Here is a 14,751-nt window from a genome sequence, read left to right on the forward strand (position 1 = left end):
TATTTTATTGGTTCCTAGTTTTCCTTGCTTTTAGAAATATCTGAGTAGTTCAATTTATGTTTGATTAACAAGTATTTTTTTTTTATACTGGTTGCGATCGACTATTTTACGGTAACCAATAAAATGTCATGTCAGATTCATTGATTACCTTAGAAGTTAGAACGTTACGAGATAAAATCATATGAGAAAAATAGTACTATTATAAAAATGTATTTTTATTTTTTATTTTTATCATCTTTTGACTTTGTGGCAGCATGAAATTCGATTAAAAAGAAAAAAGGTGTTAAATATTGTAACTACGATAGCAATTTATAGACTGACAATATATCTTTTAATTAATAATTATCTTTTTCTTCTTTAGACATCCGATTGACTTCCTACGATTACATCATGAAAGCTCCTATAAATTATTTATTTATGACGGTAAGTATGGTATGCTACCGGAGTATAGTTTGTGTATTAGTTGAGTATAATGAGTAAGTACAATAGTGTTTGTGTGTTAGAATGTTCCCCCTTACAAAAGCAAACCTACTACTTATACTACAAGTACAATGAGTCTTCTCCTCTGAGTGTAACGGTCTTCATGATGGCAGCCTTGAATGTGGAGTGCAGTGGAGCCGTTGACAATAACTTCTCTCCTCAACATAACGGGTGGCTGTTTAATTCCTGTGTCCGCTTGTCTGCTTGTGATTCGGACCGGGTGTTTATCAATTACTCTATCACCCGTCCCCTCACTCCCTAGCCAGCGAGAGTGATTGGGGTGGCTTGAGAGTAATAATTTGTATTAGACATAAATTTTGAATAGGATCAAATCCTGATATTATAAGGAAATATCAAGATTTTCAAAATATTTTTTAATCTTCAAATATTTTTCCCTCCTTTTGCGCGTCTTCTTTTTCATATAAGAACTCATCCCCAAAAAATGTTTTAGTATCCTCTCCCATCATTCCTCCATACTATTACCCTGGTACGTTTCTTCCTCATCCTTCTCTTTTTTTTTTTCTTTTTTTTTTTTTTGAAGGTAGGCCGAGGCCGGGCCTCAGTCGATTTTGGCCGGGGCAAGGCCTCGACCATTATGGCCGAGGCACGAGGCCTCGGCCTTTTTTTATTTAATGTATTCTTTTTGTTGAAAGGGATTATTATTATTATTATTATTGTTATTATTATTATTATTATTATTATTATTATTATTATTATTATTTTAAGACTCATGGATCCAAAAAAGTCAAGCAAGGAGATGAAGAGACGACACTCAAGGCGCTTGATGGAGCAGGCCCGAGTCAAAATGTTGAGGAATAGAAAGATTCTACTAGGTGGCCATGAAATTGGGGATATCGCTGAAGATCTTTTGGCAATTCTATCTAATGGAGAGGAGGGGATCATTGTGCCCTATGAACCGAAGCAAGAAGTCATTTCTGACGGAGAGGAGGGGATCATTGTGCCCTATGAACTAAAACAATAAGTTGTTTCTGACGGAGAGGAGGGGGCCATTGTGCCCTATGAACCTAGACAGAAAAATATAGGTGCCTCTCTAGCTGTGATTCATTTCAACGATGGAGAGCGCCCTCTATACTAGCATCTGAAGGTCCAACTCCAATATCTCATTGGGCAAAGTCTACATCTGCCAAGAGTACTCCTCCTCGTTGTTTAAAATAAAAGGCCTGACATGCCACATGAAACCAAATGTACGCTTTACGGAAAATTTTACATTGGAATAAAATATTTTCTACTGCTTTTTTTTTTTAAAAGAATTTGATCATGACGAACCATAACCACTAGTTACATTTTTGCTTGTACGAATTTTTCAGCGAATAACATGTTTTTTACGTTGCGCGGGCTCCTCCTCTAACTCACTATCTCTTTCTTTCATGCCCTGGTCGTACCTTCTCTTCTTGGTGTTGGGGGCAGACGGCTCAGGGTCCTCATCCTTTCGCCATACATTTCCCATTTGGCCTTGTTGTTGATACTACTGCTGCCTTGGATACTTAACAAATTGAGTAAAATATCTGTTCTGCACTAGTTCCTCTACTTGTCGTTTTAAAACGTGGCACTTATCAATATCGTGGACAACCTGTCGGTGGAACAGACAGTATTTGGTTTGGTCCTCGTTCGGAGAAATTGTCATGTATTTTGAGGGAATTTGCACGATTCCCATTTCCTCAGCGTGACTTAAAGTCACGCTAACCGGGTGAGTAAACGGTGTTAAGTGTCATGGTGGGACGAGACGAGCCCGCTCGTGATCTCTCCCCTTCGTTGTGGATGACTGGTTTGGGCGTGGTGCCTGGTTGGCCGGACCAACTTTATCAGATGGCCCACTCCTCCTACCTTCCTCCTCATCCTAGCTTCTTCTTTCTATCAGCCTCCTTCGCCTCGGCATAGCGGTTTGCTGTCCTTATTAGCTCCTCATAAGAGCGTGGATAGTGAGTGTTCAGCTGTCTATGAAAATCTCCTAACCTCAATGCCTGGATAAATATGAGGATCGCCGCTTTAGAGTCGAAATCATACACATTGTTGACATCTTTCTTCCATTTGCTCAAGAAATTTCTTAAGCTTTCACCGTCCTGCTTTACTTCCGCAAAGATGTGAGAATGGTTTCTTGTGCTGTATATGTCTGAAGAAATAAGTCAGGAAATTCTTGGACAACTTTGCAAAGTTCTGGATCGAACCATCTAGAATCGTGTTGAACCAATCTTGGGCAGTTTCATCCAAAGTAGACAAGAATGCCCTGCACATTATGGCGTCGCTTGCCCCGATCATTACCATGGCTGCCTTGTACCTTGTCATGTGGACACGCGGGTCAGAAGTCCCGGTGTACGCTTTGATAGTGGGCAACCTAAAATCTCTTGGAAGGGGTACATTCATTATACTAGGAGAAAATGGAGCGGCCATCCTCACCTCAGGTTCTGGTGAATGTTCTCTTGCCTCTACCTTCTTCTCTAGCTCTTCTATATGCTTTTGGAGTTTCTCAACCACTTTCGCTTGCACATTTGGGGTTTGCTTGAGCGCCGTGGATTGACGCGGAGCTGGCCCTCCAGACTCACTCATCCTTTCTATCCGTTGCGACTGCTCATCTTGGTGTGGGCCCTTGGTGGGTGACCCCTTGGCCTTCGGCTGTGTCCACAACCTTGGCTGGATAGCAATCCTCTCACTGTGCTGCTGGCGGAGACCATCATTGTGATCACAAGCGGTGTTGCCATGATTCACGTGACGAGAATTGTGGCAACCGCTAGATCCTAATCCAGCCATCTCCACTAATAAGCTGATATTTTGTTATATATAGAACTTGCCTGAGATTTGATCTCAGCTCTCAATAAGAGCACCAATGACAGTAAGTATTGTTACCGGAGTATAGTTTGTGTATTAGCTGAGTATAATGAGTAAGTACAATAGTGTTTGTGTGTCAGAATGTCCCCCCTTACAATAGCAGGCCTATTACTTATACTACAAGTACAACTCTTCTCCTCTGAGTGTAACGGTCTTCATGATGACAGCTTTTGAATGTGGAATGTAGTAGAGCCGTTGGCAATAACTTCTCTTCTCAGCATAACGGGTGGTTGTTTAATTCTTGTGCCTTTTTGTCTGCCTGTAGTTCGGGTCGGTGTTTACCAATTACTCTGTCAATTTATATTTTGATCATTTGATAATGGATATGCCTAATGTATTTTGTATATATTAATATATTTTGATAATTTTAAAATCTTTAAAGATATTGAAGATTGCCAAATTAGAAAGATTAAATATCATCGAAACAAAGAAGATCATAGAGTTTTTCAATTCACTCTTCAGAATAAAGATGAATTTTTTTATATTTAAAATTACTATTGTAAACCTTCAATTTTAACAAATTAGTACATTTACATCTACTAATTTACTAAATCTATTAAGAGCCAATGAAGTTAGGCTTATGTGTTATCAAAAAAAAAGTTAGGCTTATGTTGCTCTAATTATTTGTTGAAGTGAATGATTCATATGCCAACTACCATGTAGTATGATGACATTTCAGTTATCATTCCAAATGAATGGTCATAGGTTCGAACTTTAGTGGTGGGACTTAGATTCTTGGACTGAAAATGTTTGAGAACTATAGAACAGATACTACCTTATAAAGAATCATGAGTATTTAAAAAAAAATGAATAGTTCATATTATTTTAATTTTAGTATTTGTTTTTTATTTTTCTACTTTACCCTTTATTATATCATCATTTACTTTTTCCTAAATATAATACTCATACACGTCAGTATAAACTTTAGTAATGAAATATTCCATTAAAAGTTTATTATTCTTAACTTACTCATTGATTTGCATAAAGAAGATCTTAGGTTCGAGCCTCATCCCAATCATAGTTGACATAATTGTTGAATATATATTATGAATATGTTAGAGTGTATTAAAATATAATATAAAATTTAACATGAACTTTGGTCAATTAATTAGCCAGCTGATTATATACATAGCATTCAAAGTTGAGCACCAAAGATTACAAAGAATCTTGAAAATCATTTTCTTGCATTTTTTAAACATGCAGCAAATGAACAATAGATATACTAAATGCAAAATGACACCAAATTGTCAACGCGGTTGAATCCATGAGGCACAAGCTCATATCAAGATCAAATTACTAGGCATAATTAAGTACAATGACACAAACACTTATACATTAGGATAACCTCCAATATCTATATCCATTGGCGATGTTCAGGAGTATTGTTAGAAATTGATAATCACGAGTTCCTCGTCACATAGAATGCCTTCTGCCTTGAAAGTATTGCAACACCAGTCGCTTCAAGCTCCCTTCTGATCAGTTCATGTAAATAGAGACCTCAAGGATAGACTGTAGTTTCATTGATGAAGTATATACCTTGAGTAACCGTTCTGCACCAATACTATGTTTTCTCTGTTTTTCTTCACCAACCTAGTTCGACAAACATCCCCATTATATATCACTAAAACCCTTATACATACATAATACCACCTTTCCATACGAGCAACCAAGTTACCATAATCAAACTAGGAATTGAAATGGCTACAAATCATGATATTCAAAAAGGAATAGTTTGGTCTGAACATGGTAATAAATGTATTTTGACAATAAACACAACCAAAAGGAATATTAATGTTTAAATGAACAAATTAATTTTTTAAAATTAGATTTAAAAAAAAAAATTTCATGTCAAGAGCTAACAAAATCTTAATGAGTTGGGCTAAAAGTGTCACTTTAGGAAAAATGGAGTAAAGAAATTTACTCCCTATGTTTTTCATTGTTGTTGTTGTGCCATGCATTTGTTTTAAGAGCAATGGTACAAACTTCTCTTGTATTTTCCCTACAAATTTTTCCTCCTGAGGTGACATCACCTTATTGGTTGTTAAATTTAGTTTTAAATTAGTAGTGCCATAACCAATTCATTGGTTTCCAATGAATGAATGTATATATCATGAGGGAAAAGTTTGAGAGGGAAAAGAGCATTTTCCTTGTTTTAATAAGTATAACTTTGTAGTATATTAGAATGACATACCGGACTATATAATTAATTAAATATATGAAATATTTCAAATAATAGATGAGAATTTCTCTTCATCACCCAAAAAAGGTGTATTATTTGCAAGCTGAGGTCCAACAATTAGTCTATGCATCATGTCACGTACATTGACAATATTCTCATTACATTATTTTGTCTCCACGGGAAAAATAATTAATTAATTAAACGGTGACAAAGTGCTTTAGGGATATGACATTTGCCATCATAGGCGACGACATACATTGATGATTTACACTTCAACTAACATGAAAATATAATTCTGTTTTTATTATTTTTTTTTTTGCAAATTTATTAAAATCAAACCAAAGGGTTTTAAGTTGCAATTTTTGAAAATCCAAGCTAGTTAATCAATTGAAGCACAAAGAGTCAATATCACCTCCACTAAGACTTGAACGCACAACCTTCCATATGAGTAAACAATTTGGCACCACTAGACTATGCACAAGATCCTTAGCAAAAGTTAACCAACCTAGGTTATTTATAGTTGACCGATCTCAAACCCAGTCAACAGTACAACCTAATCAACTTGATTGGGTTTGTCACGACATAGATAATGTTTTTCTTTTTATCTTTCCTTTTAAAACAAAAAGTAATATAATTTCTTGATAAGGCCATGCATGCAATTACAGTACGTGTCTATATCAATTAAAGCCAATTACAAAACTTTCAAAACAATAAGATTATATACCTATAAATAATGAAACAAAAAAAAAATATATATATATATATACCTATAAATAATGAAACAAGGAACTATAACGTAAACCCCTAATAGTAAAATTTTAAAGAAAAAAATGGTGGCACTTTTTTTTTAATTTTTTTTTATTAGTACATGAGATGGAAATGAAGATTGTATTTGAAACTTGCATAAAATTTCACTCATATACCAGTTACCACTTACCAGTAGGTCAAAATTAATGATTGTTTACCTAGGAAAATTATTAAGGTGAACTTTAAGTTAAATCGTTATTGTTAACTTAAATTTATTTTAAGCAAACACAACAAGTTCATTTTTACAATACTACAAGTTCAATTTCAAAATTATAATGTAATTACATTATAAAAATGGATCTCAAATAGAATCATATATTAATGGAACAATGTAGGTTCACTTTCATAATACTAAATTTTCATTTTTACAATACTAAAATAGATTCATTTATACAATACCGAAGGTACATTTTTACAATAACAATGCAACTACGACATAATACTGATCAACCTAAAATATATTCATTATGGAAACACTTGATGTTTATTTTTATAATACAAATATTCATTATCAATATTCTAAGTCCATCAATAAACAATTAAGGGTCCGGTGTCTAAGGACTCGGGTCCAGGGGCTATCATACCCTAAGGGGGCACGGGCTGAGGTCCGACCTTGCGTACCAACCCCGACGGAAGAGCCTAACGGCCCAGTGTCTAAGGACTCGGGTCCAAGGACTATCGTACCCTAAGGGGGCACGAGGTTCGACCTTGCTTGTACCCACCCCACCGCTTTATATATATGTATGTATATATACACATATATAGCATTGAAATGTATATAAAACTTCTATTTATGTTTAAATTCTTGATAGTTTGAGTAGCTTAGTTAGTTGAACTCCAAACTTGAAGTTAGAAAGTGTATGTCATATATTCAAATCTCATTATCAACACTTTTTCTTGTTTTATCTCTTTCATTCCTTACAAAGATAAATTAAATATTTTTAAGTCTACCTTAGAAATTAAAATTAAAAAGTATTTATGAATATAGTGTTATTCAAATTATTTTATCTAATTTATTATGTTTCATATTTATCATAAATATTTTCACATTTTCACCCCACTCAAGTATATTTTTTGCTTCGAACCTAACTTATTATGTAATCTATCCAAAATATTCTATTGTAATTTATACACTATTTTGTATTTTATATTTTAACCTTATTATGATTGTTTGATATTTTGTCATTGACATTTCTAACTTAATTTAAATTTTGCCCTCACTCAGTCGATTTTATGACTCCGTTCCTGAATATTATTATAATGTACCATGGTTCATGATATAATTTGTTGATAGTAAATTTAAAGAGAACATTTGTGTTTTTTTTCCCCAAACAATGCCTCTATAAAAAAATTTAAAGAGAACTTTTAGTTTAAACTAGTCAACTAATGTTGAAAGTGGAAGTTGAAAAGCTAATAACTATAACTCAACTAATTAAAATGAAAGTGTTTGTTAAATTAGCTGATAAGTATAAAAAAAATAGGGACAAGGGTCAAATAGGCCCTTAAACTTTAGTCAAAAGTGCAATTAGGCCCCTAAACTTCAAAAAGGTACAATTAAACACTCAAACTTGTCATTTTAGTGCGTCCAAACCCAATAACTGGTAATTTACCTGATATAACCCGTCATCAACTTTTCGGCGACTATTCCGTCAAAGACGCCTAATTGCAATGGGGAAGATGACCAGCAGATGACCTAATTACAGTGCAGAAGATGTCTTCACCTTTTTAATTGCACCTTTTTAACGTTTAGGGCCTAATTGCACTTTTTGACTAAAGTTTAAAGAATAGACTAAGATATTATCATTTTGGTTAATGAAGGGTAGATGGTGTAATTTTTTTTAAAAAAAATTAAAAGCCAACAATTTATTTTGAAATGTTACTTGAATTAATGTTTCAAAATAAGTTATTATTTTAAACTTTTTATGTTTTACCAAACGGGATTTAAAACTTATTTGCAGCTTAAAATAAACTATAAATTTTAAAATAAGCTCTACAAAATGGAGTCATAATTTTATAAAGTACACATATATATCATAATAATAGCTCATCATAATACTTTTAGACCTTTACAATATGGTTAATGATGATGATCATCACCTCGGCCGGGTCAAACATTAATGAAACGAGTGGAGACAATAAAGAAAGTGAGCATAATAAATAATTATTATGATACAAAATATAATTAAATTAATATAAGAAAACACTAGTAGGTAGCATGCTAGTTTTCACAGATAGATATATATATTTTTAAGTAAAACTGCCTCCACTGAGGCTTGAACCTACTCCCATTATTCATGTGGTAGAGTAAATTCGGACACCTGGTGCCACTAAACCACAAGATCTTTGGGCTATATATATATATATATATGCGACGACGACAAATTAAAGACTCCTCTACGTTGGCCATGGCCGGTCTACCACCATGGCCCTTGCTAAGAATAGACCTATACATATAAATATATATTGTGCATAAAGTGATGACGTAAGTAGTCTTAGGCATCGTAGGCATTTCCAGATGAGTCCATGGCGGTGTTGTCGGCCGAGAAGTGGCGCATTCTCATGTGCACCATCTCAGCTTGGGCGATTGCCAGTTGTGTTTGGAGGAGCTCAATTTGTTGCTGCAGAGATGAAATGGCGGCTACGCAACCGTACACCGGGTCCCTAACCCTCGCATTTGCCTCGTACACCATGGAATTCACGGCGTCGCCTCGCCACTGTTCCGGCAACTCCTATAATAACATCACAACCCAACAATGCATTATATTAATTATTAGACCTTACATATGAACATAACATAGATTAGCATGTCTAAATTCGCCGCAAGGCATAACTCAATGGTGAAATTCAAATTGTGCTTGTATTGGCTAACAAATAATGTCTGAGTTCGAACTGATAAGGGCCCTAAAGCGTAAGATCCTGGGAAAAAAGCAAACCCTCGAAGCATTGTGTCACCCAGGACCATCTCGGGATTTACTTACTCTCACAAGCTCACTAATTAAGGCTGCAGGAAACCTGATGGGCCCTTAAGTTAGGGGTTCAAATTTATTTTTATGTCTAAATTCTTTAAAGAATTTTGTGAAAAGGATTTAATAGAACATCCAACTTCACACGAAAATGTAATTAAACCCTTAAATTTTCAAAATGTGCAATTAAACACTTTAATTTATAAAATTCGATCAAATTTAATTAGTCCAATTTACCGGTAACAACAAGGTTACCGGTGAGCGCGTCGTTTTTGACTGTCGCCGTTCATATAAATTGACGCTCGATCGACCGAACTAGTTGCCTTCTTGGCTTCTTCCGATCACAAAAAAATCAACGCTAGTCACCTTCTTGAGGAAGAAGGCTTAAGAAAAAAAAAAGGTTGGTCGCCTCCTACTATCACCTTTGGGCGATTAGCGATTATACCTCAGTCGTCGATTTTTTCACTCCGAACCATAACGATTTGTTATTAAAAGTCACTAATTGACTTTTGGGTTCAAATGTACCAAAATGACAAGTTAAAGTGTTTAATTATACCTTTTAAAAATTTTTAATCGTATTTTCGTGCGTGTAAAGTTGGAGGGCTTAGTTTACCCTTTTTCCAAAAAGAAATTCTTTAATTCTATGGTGCCAATAAGCATTTTATAAATCATATTCAAATTCCATATGTATAATCATGTATACTATGCAAGTTGTTTTCAATATTATTAAAAATCATTACTAGTAATATTTGATATAATCACAATCAACACTGTTACTCATTAGTACCATAAAATCTACCTAGCTAAAATTGTATAAAGGTATATCTATTCTTGCATTTCATTATTTTTATATTTTGAATAATTAGTGCTATAAGTTAATGGCTTCAAGAAATTAATTAAATAGTCACATCTTTGGGACCCAAAGCTTGACAAATGATCAATAATTCTGTAGTCGTCATGATTACACCAACTACTAATGTTTTGGGTATTAATTACTCCCTCTGTCCCTAATTGTTTGTCTCATTTATTTTTTGCACGGTTTTTAATACAACATAACAAATGATACTAATTTTTCAATTTTGCCCTTCAAAAGTAGGTGTAATTTGTACAAAGTACAATTGTACTTGTCTCATTAATGGTCTAAACAGTTGAAAAGTCAAAAGGGTAAATTGGAAAATGTAAAATGATAGTTATGTTCAATTTTAGAAAGAAGACACTATTTTGAGACAAACTAAAAAGGAAAGTAAGACAGGTAAAATGGGACGGAGGGAGTACTAATTTAAGTTATCTTGCGCAGAAAAGTGTGCATTACAGAGGTATTTTTATAAATTGACAAAAAATTGTGGGAGTCCGTTTCACTGATCTTTGTCCGTAAAATGGATCAAGTCAAGATTAAATGTAATATTTATACTGAAAAATGTAATTATAATAATATATGAATAAATTGTTTATTAAACTATATGGAAAAATGTAATACTTTTGAAAAAAATAATGTAATACTCATTTTCTTCAAAAGTATTACATTTTTCCTTATCAGTAACAAATACTTGCCAACATTACTTATAAGGGAAAATATAATACTTTTGATAAAAATGTAATACTTTCGCATCAAAATGTAAAAGTATTACATTATTCCTCAAAAATATTATATTTTCCCTTATAAGTAACAAACACTTTATTCGCAATTAGTATTACATTTTTTAATATAAGTATTACATTTTCATATTGGGCCAACCAGACTCGTCTCACTGATAAAGATCTCAGTGAGATAGTCTCGCACAAGTGTGACCCTTATAAATTTAATGCATAATTTTATTTTTTTTTGGTAATGACAAACATTATTATTTGCATTGACATATTTAACATTCAAATTAAATTTTAAAAAATGTGCCAAATTTAGTCTGATCTCTAAACTCTAGGGTTAAAATAAAGTATTTTTAAAAAAAAGTATATAATTAAATCTACACCTTGAGTAATTAAAGACCATATATATATTAGAGTTATAATTGAATGACTATAAGTTTCATTTTTTTTTTCAAAAAAAAAAGTTTCATTTTTTGAATATCCTGATCAGGCTAGATGCTCCTCATCCAAGAATATGTGCATATTGTACATAATTGGATGGTCAAATTAATAACCATTTTTGGACCATATCCTGATCAGGCTAGATGCTCCCCATCCAAGAATATGTGCATATTGTACATAACCATTTTTGGACCATATCTTGATCTACATCCAAAATTGTAGTCTCCTTTTTTAGTATTCCTAGGTATGCAAGTATCATTTCTTTCGAAAAACAGGTTAACTTTTTGAAAAGAAAATTTTACTTGGACTATCTTTCTACACTAATTATTGCAACATTTGACGAAATCAAATCAAATATCACAACTTTTTGTATTTATTGATTATTTTTAAATTCATCAATTTACTACAAAGTTAATAAGATAGGACATATATATTGGATAATACAAAATTTTTTGTATGTAAAAGTTTTAGTGCAGTTATTTTTTGTCCCACAGTTATTTATTTTTATCCTTCAATTGTTTGTGAAGTGACTTTTTAATCTAACCTTAATAAAATTCAGATAAAAATATTGCTTCGCAAACATTCGAAAGAAAAAGTGGGACGAAAAGTGTTATTTTATCATAATTTAGGAATAGAAATGTTATTTTTCTAATTTTTTAAGTGTTAGATAATATGTATAGTTGTGCTGAATTCATTCCTTCTTTGACTTTCATACACTCATTTCTTAACTAAATAACAACTAGTGTGAAAAAATATTTCCATTTACTTTTATATTGTAACATTAAAAAGAAATTAAATGTCTTAAGGTTAACCACATTAGTGGTTTTCTCATATATAAGATAAACGTGACTTATGTGGAGGAGAGAGAAGGTTTTGGGTCTTCCTGCAAGAGGAAGTTTTTTGTGGGCCCGGTGAGAGAAAAAGGAAGGAAAAGGCATCATTGCGGGCATAGAGCACACATATTGCACAGTGCACGCGTCCGCGCTCACTGGAGCGTCAAGCCTAATGTTTTTTTTTTTTTTTTTTTTTGGCGTCAAATCTGTCTCTTTCTTTCTTTTTTTTTTTTTTTTTCTTTTTTGTCTTTTTTATTTTATCTCTCGAACTCCTAGTTGACACCTCAAAAATCACTCCAAAAACCTCACTACTGAGATTGCTCTTGAGTGTAAAAAGTGTAAAATCATTTCATAATATGAACAGATGGTAAATGGTAAGTTCACACCATGCTTACCAGATAAAGCAGAGTATAAGTAAAATTGAATAAAAAATTGATTGAAATCTTTTCACTCGATCTGTTTTCAAGTTATACGTATCAACAATGACACTTACGTTCTTCCTCACCCACTCTATCTTACAAGTTTCAGCATACTTAGCTTTTACCAGTTTACCTAAACATCAAATTAATCATCAATACACAAACAGAAATGTGAGAAAGAGAAGGTAGCATCTAATGATAAGTGTAAGTGAATAATGTGGGTTACAATAATGAATAAACATCCATTATTGGCTTTAATTTCTCCCTCCCCACTTTTGGTAAAATATTATGTGGAATTTCATCCAAACCTAAAGGATGTTAACATGCAGTTGGAGAGGTGCCAAAGCATGTTTTAACGTGGGTGTGAAATAGATAGGCTTTGTACTATAAATTGAGCTAAAATTTGAGTAAAATTAAACCTAGTTAGTTATACTAAGGATATATTTGGTAAGGAAGATGAACTATACTTAAAACTTCTTATTTTAGATTTTTTTGGGTGTCTAACTACAGGTTTTCTCGATCAACCAGTTAACTAAGATAATACATCGAAACTAATCTTTATTCATGTTAGATGTGACATCTTCAAAATGTGGTAAAAAACTCTCTCATGAGTTTTAATATAAATGCCGAAAGTTGGAATCGAACTTCTTATTTTAGATTATGAGTTAATGTCATATGAGATCCTCCGAGTATAGTGGTTTTGGCACGTTTAATTCTAAACTTTTAAATTGACCATCTGTGATCCTTCGGCTTTCAAAATCAACCATTCGTGGTCCAAGTTAACCACCCATGATCCTTCAACTTTCGAAATTTAACCAGCCATAACCATCATGAAAGGACTATGGCGAATTAAAATTTAATAATTGAAAGACCATATAGGTGGTTAACTTGGACCGTTGATGGTAACAATTTGAAAGTCGAAGGATGACGGGCAGTCAATTTGAAAGTTTAAAAACTAAACGTTACAAAATCACTATACTCCGAGGACCTTAGATGATATTAACTCTTTAGATTAAACTCAAAAGAAAAGTATAGACTCGGTCTTCTGTGACATTTTGAATATGAAAAAAACTACAATTCTAAAATTGTTATTTGTGAGGAAAAAAATATTCACATTCTTGTAATTACCTGTAACATCTTGTTGACATTGCTAGCACCAAAGACCTTATGCACACTGGCAAACTTCTGAGGCTCATCAGCTGGGAAATAAGGAGCAAAAACACAATCTTGGCTGCATCTCCTCCTAAGCAGTTTACATGCTGCACATGGAGAAGCCCCACCTTGTTTTCTACCTGCAGATTCCTTCATGCTGCTGCCCTACTAATAACTTAAAAGTCAATTCTCTCTCTCTCTCTCTCTGTGTCTCAAGTTTTATTAGTCAACAGTACAACTACCTTAATTAACTAAATGTTTATTCTAATCAACTGCCTCAATGAGGGCAGCAGGCAAGGGTGTCTATATTAAGAAAAAAGGTTATGATGAGGGAACCTAAGAGGAAAAAATATAATGGTTGAAGGGAGTTAAAGAGAGGAGTGGTTGGGTGTTATATAGAGAAAGGAAGGTGGAAGGAAATCTCTTTGTGGGTCCTACCAATGAAAAGCTTTAGATTTTTGTTCCATATACATCCATGTCAGGTAGATATGGTCTCAACACCCAATTAACAATAGGCATTTAATTTGTTATTAACCCTCATATATAGACCCTAGCTCGCAACCTTTTCTTTGAATTATTATTCACCTAGAAGTGACACCAAGCTAATTAAATTTTCCCAATTTGCACCAATTGCTTTTTGGTTCAATAGTAAGTAACACCATTTTTCAAGCTATATTCATTAAGACTACTTTTCATGTGAATAAATTTCTTTCCTAAAAGCTATTCTAATTGGTTTCACTAATGAAGAGAAAAAAATGTATTGTAATTATATTACTGAACTTGATGGCGGTGTTACATTGTATTTTTAAATGTTGTAAGTATTTTATTCCAAAATATTGTCCATTTCATTTTGTTTAATGGTCAAGATAACATTTTTTTTATTAACAATCTGATAGTTTTATCGAGACCAAATCTATCATAAATCAGTTATTTATGTACAAAATGAAAGGGTAGGAAAGTAAGTAGTAACTTCATTGCTTGGGGCATTAACTAGGCCCAAAATAGTATGCACAATGTCTAGGATAACAGTCCAAAGAATAAATACTAAT

The 14,751-nt window shown here is 33.2% G+C and overlaps 1 protein-coding gene across 1 annotated transcript; it reads right to left on the minus strand.

Annotated features, from left to right (window-relative positions):
- Nucleotides 1-8,477: 8,477 nt before the first annotated feature.
- LOC116005081 (LOB domain-containing protein 4-like) lies at nucleotides 8,478-14,047 on the minus strand. The gene is made up of 2 exons (XM_031245316.1): nucleotides 13,679-14,047; nucleotides 8,478-9,039 (listed from the first exon to the last, which is right to left on the minus strand). The coding sequence occupies exons 1-2, from the start codon at nucleotides 13,856-13,858 to the stop codon at nucleotides 8,803-8,805; spliced, it is 417 nt and encodes a 138-aa protein (XP_031101176.1). The 5' UTR covers nucleotides 13,859-14,047; the 3' UTR covers nucleotides 8,478-8,802.
- Nucleotides 14,048-14,751: the final 704 nt, after the last annotated feature.

Source organism: Ipomoea triloba, chromosome 14 (genome assembly GCF_003576645.1).
Source record: "Ipomoea triloba cultivar NCNSP0323 chromosome 14, ASM357664v1".
In the NCBI taxonomy this organism is placed as follows: Eukaryota; Viridiplantae; Streptophyta; class Magnoliopsida; order Solanales; family Convolvulaceae; genus Ipomoea; species Ipomoea triloba.

Coding starts and splice junctions, on each gene's coding strand:
- LOC116005081 (XM_031245316.1), bottom strand. CDS start 13,858: ATGAAGGAATCTGCAGGTAGAAAACAAGGTGGGGCTTCTCCATGTGCA. Junction 9,040..13,678: donor ATGTCAACAAGATGTTACAG/GTAATTACAAGA, acceptor ATGTTATTATAG/GAGTTGCCGGAACAGTGGCG.